The sequence below is a fragment of the Heptranchias perlo genome, unplaced genomic scaffold, assembly GCF_035084215.1.
Source record: "Heptranchias perlo isolate sHepPer1 unplaced genomic scaffold, sHepPer1.hap1 HAP1_SCAFFOLD_509, whole genome shotgun sequence".
NCBI classification, from domain to species: domain Eukaryota; kingdom Metazoa; phylum Chordata; class Chondrichthyes; order Hexanchiformes; family Hexanchidae; genus Heptranchias; species Heptranchias perlo.
In genome coordinates, this window is record NW_027139526.1 from 137,003 (window position 1) to 155,000 (window position 17,998).

Consider the following 17,998-nt stretch of genomic DNA (forward strand, 5'->3'; position numbering starts at 1 on the left):
CAGGAGTTATGCTTGGAATGTAACTTCTGAAGGTTGAGAGACATGAATAATGGTCAGGCTGAGAGATGTGGATGTGAGAGTGAACTGCTCATAAACTGAAAAAGGGAATAAGAAGAGACCTCAAAAGCTGAGGAAGGCGAACAAGATTCTGGCAAGGAAGAAGAGAACTTTTCAGTCAACAGATCACAGCAAGAGAGAGAGAGAGACCGCACCGTCGTCACTTGGAGGGATAGAGAGAGAGAGAGAGACCGCACCGTAGTCACTTGGAGGGATAGAGAGAGAGAGAGAGACCGCACCGTAGTCACTTGGAGGGATAGAGAGAGAGAGAGAGACCGCACCGTAGTCACTTGGAGGGATAGAGAGAGAGAGAGACCGCACCATAGTCACTTGGAGGGACAGAGAGAGAGAGAGAGACCGCACTGTAGTCACTTGGAGGGACACTTCCGAGGTTTCAAGGAACACTCACTATTTCTCTTTGTTCAGTATCACCTTTTTGCACTAATTGTGATGTGATTAATAAATCGGTTTTGCCTTTAACCGTAATACCAGTACCAGTGGTGATCTTGTTGTTGTCAGGAACCAGTCCTTAGATTGGATCAGATTATAATCCTGAAAATAGTGGTTTAAATCCTACAATTGGCGACCACGAAGGGACTATTTCTGACAACAGCTAAAACCTGGTGGGGGATAGTTACATAATATAAATTGATTATTTCTCCAGTGAAATGCAGTGAGTGGGGGATAGTTACAGAATATAAATTGATTATTTCTCCAGTAAAATGCAGTGAGTGGGGGATAGTTACAGAATATAAATTGATTATATCTCCAGTAAAATGCAGTGAGTGGAGGATAGTTACATAATATAAATTGATTATTTCTCCAGTAAAATGCAGTGAGTGGGGGATAGTTACAGAATATAAATTGATTATATCTCCAGTAAAATGCAGTGAGTGGGGGATAGTTACATAATATAAATTGATTATTTCTCCAGTAAAATGCAGTGAGTGGGGGATAGTTACATAATATAAATTGATTATTTCTCCAGTAAAATGCAGTGAGCGGAGTGCACACCCACCACGGGTGGCCTCATAAAATGAGGACAATCAGTTTTTCTTTCCTTGGTGAGAGGTTTCTGTCATGTGGTGATTTAGTTCTGATTTCGTTCAGTGATGAAGCGCATATTTCGCATGTGTTGAGGTCCTGGGTTCAACTCCCAGCATCTTCCTAAATAATTTTCCACCAGAATTACTCACGGAAAGTTGAATGACGCTTTTTGAGCTCGGCGAGTTCCAACTTCTGAGGCTCCACAAGCATTAAATTGTCCCGGAGCGGGACTTCATCTCACGGTCCCCTCAACAGCTCAACTCAAAGCAGCCGCCGACTGAGGGGAATGTGTGACGGTGCAATATCGAGCGAGCAGTCCCAGCTCTTGTTCCTGTTTGACGCTCTGTCATTCTTCCATCTCACTTTATGATTCAGAGGTTGGATTTCAGCCTTGTCACTGACCATTAGCAATTGGGTTTTTTTATTTCCACAGACTTTTTTTTGGAAAGTTCAAAGTAAAGAGGAGCAGAAACCCCGTGAACTGAAGCAGAGGTTGAACATTGTGAACACGCGGGACCGCTGGGCATCTCGATGTCCTGGAGAGACGGAGCAGAAAGCTCACGGCTTCACTTCTAAAGTGTCTGCTTGTTTATTTCTCAGGTACCTTTTGACCCGTGGGGATGTAGCTCAGTGGAAGAGCGCATGTTTTGCATGTATGAGGTCCCGGGTTCAATCCCCGACATCTCCAAACAAGTTACATTTTGGATTCAACTGTGAGAATATCATCTGAGACTCGCCTCACATTTACACACAAGGAGAGACAAGAGTTTCTTCACCTCGCGAAAAACCGAACGCTCCGCACAGAATATAATTCAATGGGAGAGCGCCCACGGTGTTTCAATGGCTCCCATCTCATGGTTGAACAGCTTGCCCAGTGATAGATTATTTCCAGTTTCACAGATTGGGGGGAAGCAGCGGATCGGCGTTCCGACCACAAAGAGGGAAGAATAGTCTGGATGTTGGGAGCTTCTTCTTTTCCCAGAGAGGACTGAGCATCTGGAATGCATTCCCGGCTGGTGTGGTGGGTGCTGACTCTCTGGTGCGGTGGGTGCTGACTCTCTCTGGTGCGGTGGGTGCTGACCCTCTCTGGTGCGGTGGGTGCTGACCCTCTCCGGTGCGGTGGGTGCTGACCCTCTCCGGTGCGGTGGGCGCCGACCCTCTCCGGTGCGGTGGGCGCCGACTCTCTCCGGTGCGGTGGGCGCCGACCCTCTCTGGTGCGGTGGGCGCTGACTCTCTCTGGTGCGGTGGGTGCTGACTCTCTCTGGTGCGGTGGCGCCGACTCTCTCCGGTGCGGTGAGTGCCGACTCTCTCCGGTGCGGTGGGTGCCGACTCTCTCCGGTGCGGTGGGTGCTGACTCTCTCTGGTGCGGTGGGCGCTGACTCTGACTCTCTCTGGTGCGGTGGGTGCTGACTCTGACTCTCTCTGGTGCGGTGGGTGCTGACTCTCTCTGGTGCGGTTGGTGCTGACTCTGACTCTCTCTGGTGCGGTGGGTGCTGACTCTCTCTGGTGCGGTGGGTGCTGACTCTCTCTGGTGCGGTGGGTGCTGACTCTGACTCTCTCTGGTGCGGTGGGTGCTGACTCTGACTCTCTCTGGTGCGGTGGGTGCTGACTCTGACTCTCTCTGGTGCGGTGGGTGCTGACTCTGACTCTCTCTGGTGCGGTGGGTGCTGACTCTCTCTCGGCCTTCTCGAGGGATCTGGGCTGGTTCTTGACTGGGGCAGAGATCGCATCATATAGAAGGTGAGTGGTTTTTTTCTGGATTTTTTTCTGCTTTGTGACCGCTCCCAGGAGATTCCATGTTCCCGGTGGGTGGGGCTGGTGGTGTGTGTAGGAAGTGTCCAGTCACGATGCTCCAGGCATGTGGGGCAGGATTAATGAACGAGCTGGTCATTTCCTGCCCGTCACGTCCGTCTGTCACCCCAGATCGTCAAGGTGTTTTTAGTGAAGTGATCTTTAAACATAAAACCCTCACCCGGGACAAGTCCTGCGTCCGTCTGTAGTGAAATGAGATTCAATGCTGTCTGGGCCTCACCTTGTCCTCCTCCTTTTATATTATTATATTGTCCGCACACAGTGATATGTTTGGTTAAGATGAAAATACAAATTATCCGCTCTGGGCTCCTCCAGTCTCTCTGTGTTTCTCTCTCCTGCTAAACTGACTGACTGTCAGATAATAGTAACTGGTGTCCTCTCCATCCCGTTCTCAACACCCAGACACGACTACTTACTGAATAAATTCAACACTCACAGACAGTCCAGTGTCAGACAGTTACAGACGGTTTCTCTCCACCTTTCCTGACAGGACTGGCGAATGATGAATGCCCCGTCAGACCGGTTGATATACAGTAAAAGGGACAGTAACCGTCTCACCAATAGCACCGGAGGTCTGTTCACAGACACAGAATCAGTCTTTCCCTTTCTATCAGTGTGTCTATATTACGCTCAGTAACAGTATCCCGCCTCCTTGTACAGCACTAGGGAGAGAGAAAGACAGACAGACAGAGAGAGACACACAGACAAACAGACACAGTATCAGTCTCACACTTCCCATCAGTGTGTCCGTTTCACTCTCAGTAACAATATTCCACCTTCATGTACAGCGCTAGAGATAAAAACAGACAGGCACAGTATCAGAATTACACTTCCTATCAGTGTCTCTGTATCACTCTCAGTAACAATATCCCACCTTCACAAGCTGCACAAAAGAGAGAGAGAGAGAAACTGACCTGTAATGTCCCATTTTCACCCAGTAACAAATTGGAAAATATTCCATTCCAATTGCTATTCCAAGGTGGAGTGACAGAAGATGCAGTCTCATCTCTCACTGATATTATTTCAGAGACAGACACATTATTAATCCCACTCTCAGGGGCAGTGTCACACATTTAACCCTCTCTTGCATGTTGTCCCCTCTGCAATCTTGCAGCTCAGGGCCGTTCTGTATTACTCTCAGGGACCGAGAGTTTCACTCCGATTGAAATAAACTGGGACTGTTGCTGCCTGATATTAATCCTACACGGTCCCAGCAAATACACCGACTCCAGGATTGGTTTGAGGAATCCTCCCTCCAGTTTCGGAGTCAAACGTTACTTTATCAGTAAGGGAGCCAAGAATGAACAGAACCCATTGGCTCATTCCACAGCCGCTCACTTTATCTCTGAAAGACTCTTTACCATCAAAAGACCCCGAGAGAAACAGCAGGGATGGAAACCTCGAGTTTAATAGTTGGAGATTGTAAAGTCAGTCTGGATTCCAGCGTTAGGCACTGGTGGAATCCCATCTGTTTCCCATTCTGGTGCCTGTTCCTGCACTGCCTGTGGAGCCCATTCCCTCTGACCTTTCCCCCAGACCCACTTCCTTTGCTCAGACAGGCGGGAATGGAGAGATCACGGCCCCCGGGGGAAGGGAGCAAAGAGCAGCCTCGTTACAGCAGCTCATCGCTCCGGGACCGTGTCCGCAGATGGGCTCAGAGATCGGCATTGAGTCCGGGGGAAGGGCAGGGGGAGTCCGGGGGCTGTTTGTAAGAGGCGGAGTGGATCAGGAACTGGTCCCGGAACATGGAGTGAGAGGGGGGAAGGGAGAGGTCATTCTCGGGCTGGGTGTGGACAGGGTGTGTCCAGGGGAAGGGAGAGAGAATGGGAAGAACCTGCTATTAAAACCATTGCTGCTTTCTCTCCCCAAACCAGGAGTGAATGGTCCTGGTTTAGTTCCAGTCTCACCCTGTTTATTGTTATTGGACAGTGAAGAGTGGAAACAGAGCCGGACAGTAAGGATGTGGGGAGTTATACAAAGAGCATCTATTGCAGGCATCAGGTGAGAAGTGTGAAGGACACAATTTAAACAGCGGCTGTTTATTTTCGGTTGAACGGTTAGTCCCATGGGAGAGGGGATTAGAAACCTGACCTGGACAAAGGTCCCTGCCCCATCGGGTAGTCCCATTCATGGATCAGTGCAGGGGTTGGGTTGTGTCTGGATGTCACTAAATTGTTGTAAAATAGCCCAACACACCTGGTGTGCAGAAGCTGAGTGCTGCAGTGGAGTCAGACACTGACACTGTTTGTATCACTGGTTTTCATTTGTGGATATTCAAAATGATCATTAGCAGAGATATTAAACTGATCTCTATTCTATTTTCAACCTCACCGTTTCTTGGGTTACAAGAGATCATTTTTCTTCCTACAGGCGAATCCTTGAATGATCCAGAATGAATGTGATGTTTCCTCCACCCGAGGCACAAGGAGGAGTGCAGCCAGCTCCTTCTCACACACAGGAGGTACATTATCACCCACAGAGCACAGAGACACAGACAGGTCATCAGTTCCACAGTCTCAGACAGTGGAAGTAGTCAGTCCCACACTGATCCCAAGTTCCAGAGACACACTTTCAATCCAACATTCAAACAGAGCGGGTGAGGCAGACACTCTTCCATTTGCCCCGAACTCAGTCCCGCTGACAGGTAGATACAAAAATCCCAGTCCAAAATCACACTCTCAGATTGAAAGGCACTGTGTCAATCTCACAATAGGGCAACATAGCTACGAATTAAATACCAGAGAGAAATCACACATGGTATCCGATTGAAAGGGACAGAATGAATCCCAATAATGTACCTGAGATTCCAATTGAAAACCAGCCCAGAACTCTCTCACACATGACTTTAATACATGAAATATCCATTCGAAAAGTGAACCATTTGCTACAAATTGCAAACAAATCCAAACCTCACGTACAGTATCGATTGAGAAATACTGAAAGATAGTAAACCTGAGAAACAAATTAGATACCTGTTCAGAATGCACTCGTAGAATGAAATTTAAAGATCGAGTATCAATTCTATTAGTGCAGACTGAGATACACATTATATACCAGTCCAAAAATCTCATACAATATTAGACTGAAAGATACAGTATCAATTCCATTTCTACAGACTGATCTACACATTACAAACCAATTCAAAAATGTCACCTTATCAGTTTGAAAGATTCATTATCATCCACAATATTACTCACAGAGATGCAGATTTAATAGCAGTCCAAAAAGCACACAAATTATCTGATCAAAACCTCCAACATTAAATCCTAAAGTTCGTCCATATTTACAAATTAAATAAGGAGTAAAACTCTTCAAACATTAAGATATTAAAGCTGAAGTATTGAACGCAATAATGTAATCTGAGAGAATAATTATGTACAGATACAGAATGAAACTCACATTCAGATACAGTACCAGAGACACACAGACACAGAATGAATCCAACACTCACAGATACAGAAGGAATCCCAAACTCACATACAGTACTAGAGACTGACAGACACAGAGTTAATCCCACACTCTCATCAAGTACCAGGGACTGATAGGTACAGTATGAATCCCACACTAACATGCAGTATGAGTAACTGCATATTTAGGATGAATTCAACTCCCACATACAGTACTGGGGACTGTATATAAAGAATGAGTCCCACACTCACATGGAGAAACAGAGACTGACAGATACTGAAAGAATCCCACACTAACACACAGTATGAGAGACTGCCTATAAAGAATGAATCACAAACTCTCACACACACAGCTGACAAGACAGAGAATGAATCCCAAACTCACACACAGTATCAGTGAGTGACAGATACAGAATGAATCCCACACTAACATACAGTACCAGAGACTGACAGACACAGAATGAATCCCACACTAACATACAGTACCAGAGACTGACAGACACAGAATGAATCCCACACTCACACACAGTACCAGAGACTGAGAGATACAGAATGAATCCCACTAAACTATCATGGAATAAGCACAGACCAGGGATCAGGGCCTTGACCCAGTAAACTATCAGAGAGTCAGCACAGACCAGGAATCAGGGCCTTTACCCAGTAAACTATCAGGGAATCAGCACAGACCAGGGATCAGGGCCTTTACCCAGGAAACTATCAGGGAATCAGCACAGACCAGGGATCAGGGCCTTTACCCAGTAAACTATCAGGGAATCAGCACAGACCAGGGATCAGGGCCTTGACCCAGTGAACTATCAGGGAATCAGCACAGACCAGGGAACAGGGCCTTTACCCAGTAAACTATCAGAGAGTCAGCACAGACCAGGGATCAGGGCCTTTCACCTGTCAGAGAGAACATTGTATCACAGATCACATTCTGATTTACAGCCGTGCATAACAGATGTTTGTAGCTGCGATGGCCGAGTGGTTAAGGCGTTGGACTCGAAATCCCCTGGGGATTTCCTGCGTACGTTCGAATCCTGTTCGCAGCGCTACTTCTTAAAGTTATGTTTACTGCTCAAATAACGATGAACTGGAGTTGACGAACCGCATTCCCTCTGTCAGAGAGACTGTCCAGCGCGGCTCATGCTTTTAATTCGGAGCCCAATGGTCTCTTGCAAAATTGCAAGACACGTGAAGGAATCTCTCCCAAGCTCCATCTTAAATTCTGCCCGTTCGCAGAACTTGACATTGATCCTATTTCTTCCTATACTTTGATCCCACCTTGTCTCTGTCTCTTGACTCTCTGTGTTTTTCCCTCATGGACTTCTCAGGCTTCGTTGATTGAACCTGGAACACCGGCAGTGAAGGGTAAAGATGGAAAGACTGAGACGGGGGGAGTGGCGAGAGGGTGGATTTGGAATTCCTGAGCGACCGCACTGTGAATTTTCCAGATCTGCTTGGAGCACCAATCCCTTCAATTCATCACTTACAGGGACAATTCGATTCCCGGTTTCTTTTCCCTGAGCTTGGCGAGATCTTAAAAATTGAAAGCGACCAATATCAGAGGGAACCTCGTCACCGACATGATCACAGATACAGAGCGGCCACACTCTGCTTCAGTGAGGGGAAAACCCAGAGCGGTTTCAAGGTTGAATGTAATTGGAAGCAAAGCTCGTTCAATGAAAGTGCAGGTCATTGAGATGCCTTTAAAGTCCTGATTGTTTGAACTGAATTTCTTTCAAAAGCGCTTGAGATTCAGGTGGAGTGATTTGGGGACTCCTTTTCCCTCTTCGCAAAACTTTGAACCGCAGATCAAGATCCAAAGTCCAGGGCTAAATTAGGGTTTCTCCAGGGTATGAAACTTCGAATCAAGAATTATACCCCGACCTCAACGAGCCCAGAAACAAGAACGTGTCACGGACACATTCTATGAGAGGGCTGTCTGTGTGATGAAAAGGCATTTTTGAAAAGACCTCCTGATCAGTTCCGTGTTGGATCCTGAACAAAACACAGCACTGTGTGCTTCTCAAATTCACTAAACACGAATTGCACAAAGGCACCGCTGGGAGTTGAACACAGGATCTCCTGTTTACGAGACAGGTGCTTTAACCAACTAAGCCACGGTGCCAATTCATGGTACTGTCTCCCACCTCCTCTCATTAATATCTATCAGCTACACGTCACATTCTGTTGGGGGTTCAGACTGTTTGATCTTTGTCTATTTCACTTGCCCGTTTCCCTGTGAATCCCGATACTGACTGCGTTTCAGGCTGTGTTTATCTTTCTGTGTCCATCAGTGCTTTGATACACGAATGAATATTTGTGCTTGTGTTTGTTTGTTACTTTAAATAAATTTGGGATGGACAATTCTCGCTCTGACACTGAAGAACTAATTGAGCAAATTTCACAGTGAAGAGTTGTTTATTGTGGTGCTGAAACTAAAAAAATCGTAAAAGGTGCAAAGAGGGAAAACGAGAAAAACTTGTGAATGAAATTAAGGACAACTTTCAAGGTTTTTACACGTATATTAAGAGAAAGAAGGGTGACTAAGAGTAATGTGGGCCCTTAAAGACAGATGGAGGTGATATTGTAATTGAAAATCAGGAAATGGCAGACTTGCGAAATACTCACAGAAAAGCATGAGGATAATAAACCAGAGACACGAGGAAAACTGAAAATAAATCAAGGGGATTCAGTGTAAGTAAAATAATGGTAATGGAGAAAATAATTAGACTAAAGATAGACAAATCTCCAGGACCTGATGTTTACCATCCCAGGGGACGAAGGGGAATAGGTGAGGAAATTGTACATGCTTTAGTCATGATCGTTCAAAACTCTCTTGATTCAGGAATTGTTCCATGGATTGAAAAAACTCAAATATCATTCCATTATATAGGAAGGGTAGGAGAGATAAAACAGGAAATTATAGACCTATTATTCTGACGTCTGTTGTGGGGAAGTTACCAGAATCTGTTATTGGGGAAAGAATGACTGAGCACTTGGATAAACATGAATTGATCAGAGAGAGTCAGCATGGATTTGTAAAGGGTAAGTCAAGTCTAACGAAAATAGTTGAACTTTTTGAAGATGTAACTAACGTGGTAAATGATGGAGTGTCTATGGGGGTTATGTGTATATTGATTTCCAGAGGCATTCGTTAAGGTTTAACATCAGAGACTGTTCTCATTTCTGTTGACATGTGGAATTCAAAGCAACCCATTGACATTGGGAGGGAGTTGGTTTGGAGGTAGGAGACAGAGAGTCGGGTTAATGGGTATGTACTCAAATTGACAGGATTTGATTAGTGGTGTCCCCCAGGGATCTGTATAAATGAGGCAGATAAAGGAATAGAGAGCGGTATATCCAGGTTTGTTGATGACACCAAGTTAGGAGGCACAGTGAGTAGTGTAGATGGGAGCATAAAGTTGTAAAAGGAAATTGATAGATTCAGTGAGTTGGTAAAACTGTGTCAGATGGAGCTTACATAGAATTACATCGAATGTACATCACAGAAACAGGCAATTCGGCCCAACTAGACGATACCGGTGTTTATGCTGCAGACGAGCCTCCTCCAACCCCTCTTCATCTAACCCTATGAGCAAACCCGAATATTCCTTTCTCCTCCATGTGTTTATCTCACTTCACCGTAAATGCATCCATGCGATTCGCCTTAACTACTCCGTGTGGGAGCGAGCTGCACATTCTAACGACTCTCTGGATAAATATGTTTCTCTTGAATGCCAGATTGGATTTATTGATGATTATTATATTCATGGCCCGAAGTTCTGACGTCCCCACTCCCAAAAGTACAAACACCTTATCTACATCTGACTGATCAAACCCTTGCATAATCTTAAAGTCCTGTATCAGGTCACCCTCAGCCTTCTCTTTTCTATACAGAAGAGCCCCAGACTGTTCAAAGTTTCAATCTGGGGAAGTGTGAGGCCATCCACTTTGGCCCGAAGCAAGATAAATCAGAGTATTTTCAAAATGGTGAGAAGCCAGGAACTGTGGGTGAGCAGAGATACTTCGGGAAATCAGGAAGAGTTGGCAGACAGGTGCAAAAAATAATTAAAATGGCTAATGGAATGTCGGCCTTTATCTCAAGGGAACTGGAATTCAAAAGGGTGGAAGTTATGTTAGAATTCTATAAACTCTGCTAAGGCCACATTTACAGCACGGCATTCAGTCCTGGGCACCAGACCTCAGGAAGGATATATTGGCCTTGCAGGAGGTGCAGCGCAGAAAGACCAGAATGATACCGGGGCTAAAATGTTTAAATTATGAGGACAGGTTGCGTGGACAAGGTTTGTATTTCCTCGTGTATAGAGGATTAAGTGGTGATGTAATTCAGGTGTTGAAGGTGATTCAATGATCCAATGGTGGGTGTGTGAGTTGGTGCTGAATCGGTCCCCTTCAGTGAAGAGAGGGTCAGCGGGCGCCTGACAGACACGGCTCGGAACGGGACTCGCTTCTCTCCGGTGGCAGCGGCTGGTTTAGAGAGATCTCTCTGTCTGCTGCTGTTACTCCGCCTCCCGCACTCTGGGAGAACCGCGGAGGTCGGTCCTCATTTTTCTCTTATGGATCCGGCTCCATCCGTTTACTGTTGACGGGAGTGCGTCTGATACCAAGTCAGTCAGAAGCGGGTGCAAATCACAACATAGGCACAGGCCCAAGGACTGGGGACTGGTTTGATATTGGGTCCTTTTTAAGGGATAGGCTGGAGAATGTTTGTATAATAATAATGATCAGAATTAACTTTGATACAATGAAGTTTTTTTCAGTTATTTCCCATTTCCACCCTCACCAGTTTTATACAGTAACAGGTAACAATGTTTGAGGGATGTGATGTCCAGTGTTGGTGGAATCAGTGTAATTTAACTTGATACATTGAAGAATCTCTTGTCTATCCCAGGCTCTTACCTTAAGTTTAGACCCTCACCTGGTTTAAAATTGGTCACTCACTGATATAAATAAACCAGTAACAATCCCGAAACCTCAGCGGGGATATTTGTTCCGATACTTAATAACGGTCCCAATTTCCACTGAAATTCTCAATCAGCAAATCCCAGAGGCTGTTTCGGGTTTGACAAACTGTGAAACAGATTGTTTTAAAAGCCGGAAAGAGGGAAAAACTGGTGGTTGATATGAAGTGTTATACATTATCTCTTTCTGTTTCAGATTTACAATTTCTCTTTGTGTGTTACTCAAAGGAGAGGCTATAACGGAGCCCAGTGACTGGGTCACGAGCTGCACTGAGTCATTGGCCTGTGTTACAGACCGGCTCGTTGGACCTGCTCATTTCGTGAACTCGCTGGTGTCTCAGCACGTGTGATGACTGAGTGAATCCCTTCCCACACACGGAGCAGGTGAACAGTCTCTCAACCAATGGGCATGCGATGATGTGTCAGCAGTTCATTTCTGCTTTTAAAGCTCTTCTCACAGTCACTGCATTAAAAGGTCACTCAATAGTGTCAACAAGTTAATGTTTCAGAAAGTGGGATGATCGAGTGAATCTCTTCCCACACACGGAGCAGGTGAACAGTCTCTCCCCAGTGTGAGTGCGTCAATGTCTCAGCAGTTCGTTTCTGATTTTAAATCTCTTCCCACAGTCAGAACATTTAAAGGTCTCTCAGTGTGAACTCGGTGGTGTTTCAGCAGGGAGGATGACCAAGTGAATCCCTTCCCACACACTGAGCAGGTGAACGGCCCCTCCCCAGTGTGAGTGCGTTGGTGTGTCAGCAGATTAAATTTGCTTTTATACCTCTTCTCACAGTCAGAACATTTAAAAGGTCTCTCATCGGAGTGAACTCGCTGGTGTCTCAGCAGGTTGGATGGCCGAGTGAATCTCATCCCACACAAGGTGCAGGTGAACGGCCTCTCCCCAGTGTGAACTCGCTGGTGTTTCAGCAGGGTGGATGACCCAGCGAATCCCTTCCCATACACAGAGCAGGAGAACGGCCTCTCTCCAGTGTGAGTGCGTTGGTGTGTCAGCAGATTAAATTTGCTTTTAAACCTCTTCTCACAGTCAGAACATTTAAAAGGTCTCTCATCGGAGTGAACTCGCTGGTGTCTCAGCAGGATGAATGACCGAGTGAATCTCATCCCACACAAGGTGCAGGTGAACGGCCTCTCCCCAGTGTGAACTCGCTGGTGTTTCAGCAGGTTGGATGACTGAGTGAATCTCTTCGCACACGCGGTGCAGATGAACGGTCTCTCCCCAGTGTGAGTGCGTTGGTGTCTCAGCAGTTCAATTTTGCTTTTAAACCTCTTCTCACAGTCAGAACACTTAAAAGATCTCTCATCAGAGTGAACTCGCTGGTGTCTCAGCAGGATGAAAGACTGAGTGAATCTCTTCCCACACAAGGAGCAGGTGAACGGCCTCTCCCCAGTGTGGGTGCGTTGGTGTATCAGCAGATTAATTTTGCTTTTAAACCTCATCTCACAGTCAGAACATTTAAAAGGTCTCTCATCAGAGTGAACTCGCTGGTGTGTCAGCAGGATGGATGACCGAGTGAATCTCTTCCCACACAAGGAGCAGGTGAACGGCCTCTCCCCAGTGTGAACTCGCTGGTGTGTCAGCAGGATGGACGACTGAGTGAATCTCTTCCCACACACGGTGCAGATGAACGGTCTCTCCCCAGTGTGAGTGCGTTGGTGTCTCAGCAGTTCAATTTTGCTTTTAAACCTCTTCTCACAGTCAGAACATTTAAAAGGCCTCTCCCCAGTGTGCACTCGCTGGTGTGTCAGAAGCTCAGATGACCAAGTGAATCCCTTCCCACACACAGAGCAGATGAACGGTCTCTCCCCAGTGTGAGTGCGTTGGTGTGACAGCAGATTACTTTTGCTTTGAAACCTCTTCTCACAGTCAGAACATTTAAAAGGTCTCTCATCAGAGTGAAGTCGCTGGTGTGTCAGCAGGGTGGATGACCGAGTGTATCCCTTCCCGCACACGGAGCAGGTGAACGGCCTCTCCCCAGTGTGAACTCGCTGGTGTGTCAGGAGGAGGGATGACTGAGTGAATCCCTTCCCACACGCGGAGCAGGTGAACGGCCTCTCGCCAGTGTGAACTCGCTGGTGTTTCAGGAGGAGGGATGACTGAGTGAATCCCTTCCCACACACGGAGCAGGTGAACGGCCTCTCCCCAGTGTGACTGTGTTGATGAATTTCCAGCCTGGACGGGTAATTGAATCGCTTCCCACAGTCCCCACATTTCCACGGTTTCTCCATGGTCTGGGTGTCCTTGTGTCTCTCCAGGTTGATGATCAGTTGAAGCCTCGTCCACACACAGAACACGTGGACGGTTTCTCCCCTCTGTGAACGGTGCGGTGTTTTTTCTGGCTGTGTAACTGGTTAAAGCTCTTTCCACAGTCAGTGCACTGGAACACTCTCACTCGGGTGTGTGTGTCTCGGTGCTTTTCCACTCACACTGATGTCTAAAATCATCTCCCACAGACAGAACAGACAAACATTTCTCCTTCCACATTCAAAGGTCGATGATATTCAGGTCCTGATGAATCGAGTGACTCTGTCAGATCTTGACGTGATCTTTGGTTTGAGTTTCCCTCTGCAAATCCTCCCCTGCAAAAGTAGTTTATAAAAGTTATCACTGTAATTACAGGATAGAAATTCAGATCAGATAACTTTACTTTCTATGGAACATTATTTCCTCTCTCATTCCTCAAAGCTGTAAATCCCCGTCCCTCACACTCTCCCTCCTCCCTGTGCTGAAATCCAAATCCATCGCATCATCTTTCAGTGGCCCTAAACCATAAGTGAAAGGGTGTGAGAGAGAGTGTGAGAGAGTGAGTGTGAGAGAGTGTGAGTGTGTGAAAGAGTGTGAGAGAGTGTGAGTACAGCAGTGGGCTGGGTGTGGAGAATGAAGTGGGGCAGGTGGAGCATGTTTCAGTGGGGCAGCAGTGATCATAATCTCATTTGGTTTAGAACAGTTATGGAAAAGGACAATGGACAGTCAAATGTGAAAATTCTTAACTGGAGGAGGGCTAATTCCAGTGAGTTAAAAAGGGATCTTGTCCAGGTGGATTGGAATCAAAAATTGTCAGGCAGAACAGTAATTGAACAGTGGGAGGCCTTCAAGGAGGAGTTGGTTTGGGTGCAGAGTAGACAGATTCCCACGAGGAGGAAAGGAACAGCATCCAAAGCTAGAGCTCCCTGGATGACTAAAGGTATAGAGATCACCATTTCTCCTTCATTTACAGACGCCCCCTGACCGATCACCATTTCTCCTTCATTTACAGACGCCCCCTGACCGATCACCATTTCTCCTTCATTTTCAGACGCTCCCTGACCGATCACCATTTCTCCTTCATTTACAGACACTCCCTGACCGATCACCATTCCTCCTTCATTTACAGACGCTCCCTGACCGATCACCATTTCTCCTTCATTTACAGACGCTCCCTGACCGTTCACCATTTCTCCTTCATTTACAGACGCTCCCTGACCGATCACCATTTCTCCTTCATTTACAGACGTTCCCTGACCGATCGCCATTTCTCCTTCATTTACAGACGTTCCCTGACCGATCGCCATTTCTCCTTCATTTACAGACGCTCCCTGACCGATCGCCATTTCTCCTTCATTTCCAGACGCTCCCTGACCGATCGCCATTTCTCCTTCATTTACAGACGCTCCCTGACCGATCCCCATTTCCCCTTCATTTCCCGGCGGGTAGTGAGGGGGGGATAATGTTCACTGTTTTATATTCGGGTCTGGGGCCGCACTCGGGGTTTGTAAAGCCTGAGCCTGGGCCTGAGCCCGGACCCGGGCCCCGGGGTTTATTGAGCCTCTTGCTCCGATCCTCTGACCTGCACCGAACGCGCTCCTCCCGCAGCCTCGACTGGCCGCGCATGCTCAGGACACACTGACCGATATTAAGTCACAACTGCGCCTGCGCGCTGGGCTCCACTGATTCAGATGGGGCACAATCTGAACCGCGCTGCATGCTGGGTGCTGCAGCCGCCATTGATGATCTTAATATCAGGCCGAAAAACAAAAACATTGGAAGCAGATAATTCAAGTGTTTAATTTATTTTCTAAATAATTCAATCGTTCAATTCATTTCATAAATAATTGAATAGTTCAATTCATTAAATAATCAATTGTTTAATTTATTACATGAACAATTAGTTTAATTTATCATAGAAATAATTCAATAGTTTAATTCATTATATAAATATTCCTTCATTTAATTTATTATATAAAGAATTCAATATTTAGTTGAATTATTTATATAATAAATTAAACACGAGACTTCTTTATGTAATAAAGTCAACAATTGATTATGTGTAATGAACCTTTGAATTATTTATATAATAAATGAAACACTTGATTATTTATATAATAAATGAAACACTTGATTATTTATATAATAAATGAAACACTTGATTATTTATATAATAAATGAAACACTTGATTATTTATATAATAAATGAAACACTTGATTATTTATATAATAAATGAAACACTTGATTATTTATATAATAAATGAAACACTTGATTATTTATATAATAAATGAAACACTTGATTATTTATATAATAAATGAAACACTTGATTATTTATATAATAAATGAAACACTTGATTATTTATATAATAAATGAAACACTTGATTATTTATATAATAAATGAAACACTTGATTATTTATATAATAAATAACGTTTTGAAATTCTTCATTCAATAAATTAAATAATGGATTATTAATATGCTTAAATAAACACTTGAATCTTTGTATGATAAGTTAAACCTTTGAATTAATTATATAATTTAAACACTTGACCTCTTTATATAATAATTTTACCACTTGGATTATTTATATAATAAACTAAACCATATAATTGGTTATTTGTATAATGAATTAAACCATTGTTTCTTCATAGAATAAATTTAACACTTGAATTATTTATATAATAAATTAAACAATTGATTTTTTATATAATAAATTAGACATGCATTATTATATAATAAATTAAACTATTGAATTATTTGGATACTTAATTTATTATGAAAATAATTCAATAGTTTAATTTAACAACTGACGTAGTTATGTAAGAAATTAAACAATTGATTATTTATATAATGAATTAAACTATTGAATTATTTATATAATAAATGAAACAGTTGAATTATTTAGATAATAAATGAAACAGTTGAATTATTTAAATAATAAATTAAACACTTGTTTATTTGTATAATAAATTCACAAATTGAATTATTTATACAATAAATTAAACAACGGAGCTATTTATATAGTAAATTATACACTTCAATTATTATATAATTAAACTACTGAATTATTTATCAAATATATCAATTTAATTATTCATATAATAAATTAAACAATTCAATAATTTACATAAAATTAAACACTTGAATTATTTATAAAATATTAAACAATTGAACTATTTACATAATAAATTTAGCTATTGAATTTTTTATACAATAAATTAAACTCTTGGTTATTTACAGAATAAATTAATCAATCGAATAATTTAAACTATTGAATTCTCTTTATAATAAATGAAACATTTGAAGTATTCATATAATAAATTAAACACTTGAAAACAATTTAATTATTGATATAATAAAATAAGCAATTCATTATTTATTTAATGAATTAAAATATTGAGTTATTTATATTACATTTTAAACTTTTCAATTATTTATACAATAAATGAAGCCAGCTTGGACAAAATGGAGGCAAGCGCAGAGTCCGTCTTGGACAAAATGGCGGCCGGCGCGGCCACCATCTTGGAAAAAATGGCAGCAAGCACGGCCGCCATCTTGGATAAAATGGCGGCAAGCACGGCCACCATCTTGGAAAAAATGGCCGCAAAAGCGGCCGACAGAGTGTCCCCAGTGATCCCGCAGTGACCCCAGAATGTCCCAGTGACCCCAGAGTGATGCCGGGGTCCCAGAGTGCACCCAGTCAGCCCAGAGTGAGGCCAGGGTGCAGCCGGGGATCCCAGAGCGATGCCAGAGCGGCGGCCTTTGCATTTGGGCCACCAGAACAACCACCACCACAACTGTACTGTACGTGTACAGCACAGAGTGGGTAAAAGGGAACGATTCACTCCTGTCTGGTACTGTACGGCCCGTGTGTGTCTCAGTGACAGCTCCTGTACATGTACAGCACACAGTGGGTAAAAGGGAACGATTCACTCCTGTCTGGTACTGTACGGCCCGTGTGTGTCTCAGTGTCAGCTCCTGTACATGTACAGCACACGGTGGGTAAAAGGGAACGATTCACTCCTGTCTGGTACTGTACGGCCCGTGTGTGTCTCAGTGTGAGCTCCTGTACATGTACAGCACACGGTGGGTAAAAGGGAACGATTCACTGAGAGATTGCAATGTTGAGTGCAACGGTTATTTGAGGGGTTCAGTCCCTAATCGGGCTGTGTTTTGACAGACGCTTTTTAAAATAAGGAGTTGAGTTTAGTTTTGGGAGGTGGGTACAATCCGTGTCTGGGACTCACTGGCCCTGTGAATATTGAATTTTGCTTACAATATGGTGTGTTTGGATTAATAGGGGACAAGGTTTAACTCCACTGGGCTGGATTGTTTTTATAAATCTCTCATTGACTGGGTCTTTCAGACCAGGATGGGAGCTGCTTCTCTCTCTCTCTCTCTCTGTAAACACCCTGAGGCAGTG

General features: G+C 44.1%; 1 protein-coding gene and 3 non-coding genes across 4 annotated transcripts in view; 2 read left to right on the forward strand and 2 right to left on the reverse strand.

Annotated features, from left to right (window-relative positions):
- The first annotated feature begins 1,720 nt into the window (after window positions 1–1,720).
- Window positions 1,721–1,792, forward strand: trnaa-ugc (transfer RNA alanine (anticodon UGC)). The gene has a single exon. It is a non-coding gene; the product is annotated as a tRNA-Ala (tRNA).
- Window positions 1,793–5,745: 3,953 nt separating this feature from the next.
- Window positions 5,746–17,998, reverse strand: part of LOC137314443 (zinc finger protein 271-like) — a 21,003-nt gene continuing 8,750 nt past the window's right edge. Inside the window, exon 2 of the mRNA XM_067979794.1 lies at window positions 5,746–13,907. Coding sequence (XP_067835895.1) covers window positions 11,901–13,556 — 1,656 coding nt within the window. The 5' untranslated portion in view covers window positions 13,557–13,907 and the 3' untranslated portion in view covers window positions 5,746–11,900. The remainder of the gene's footprint in view (window positions 13,908–17,998) is intronic.
- Window positions 7,294–7,375, forward strand: trnas-cga (transfer RNA serine (anticodon CGA)). The gene has a single exon. It is a non-coding gene; the product is annotated as a tRNA-Ser (tRNA).
- Window positions 8,381–8,454, reverse strand: trnat-cgu (transfer RNA threonine (anticodon CGU)). The gene has a single exon. It is a non-coding gene; the product is annotated as a tRNA-Thr (tRNA).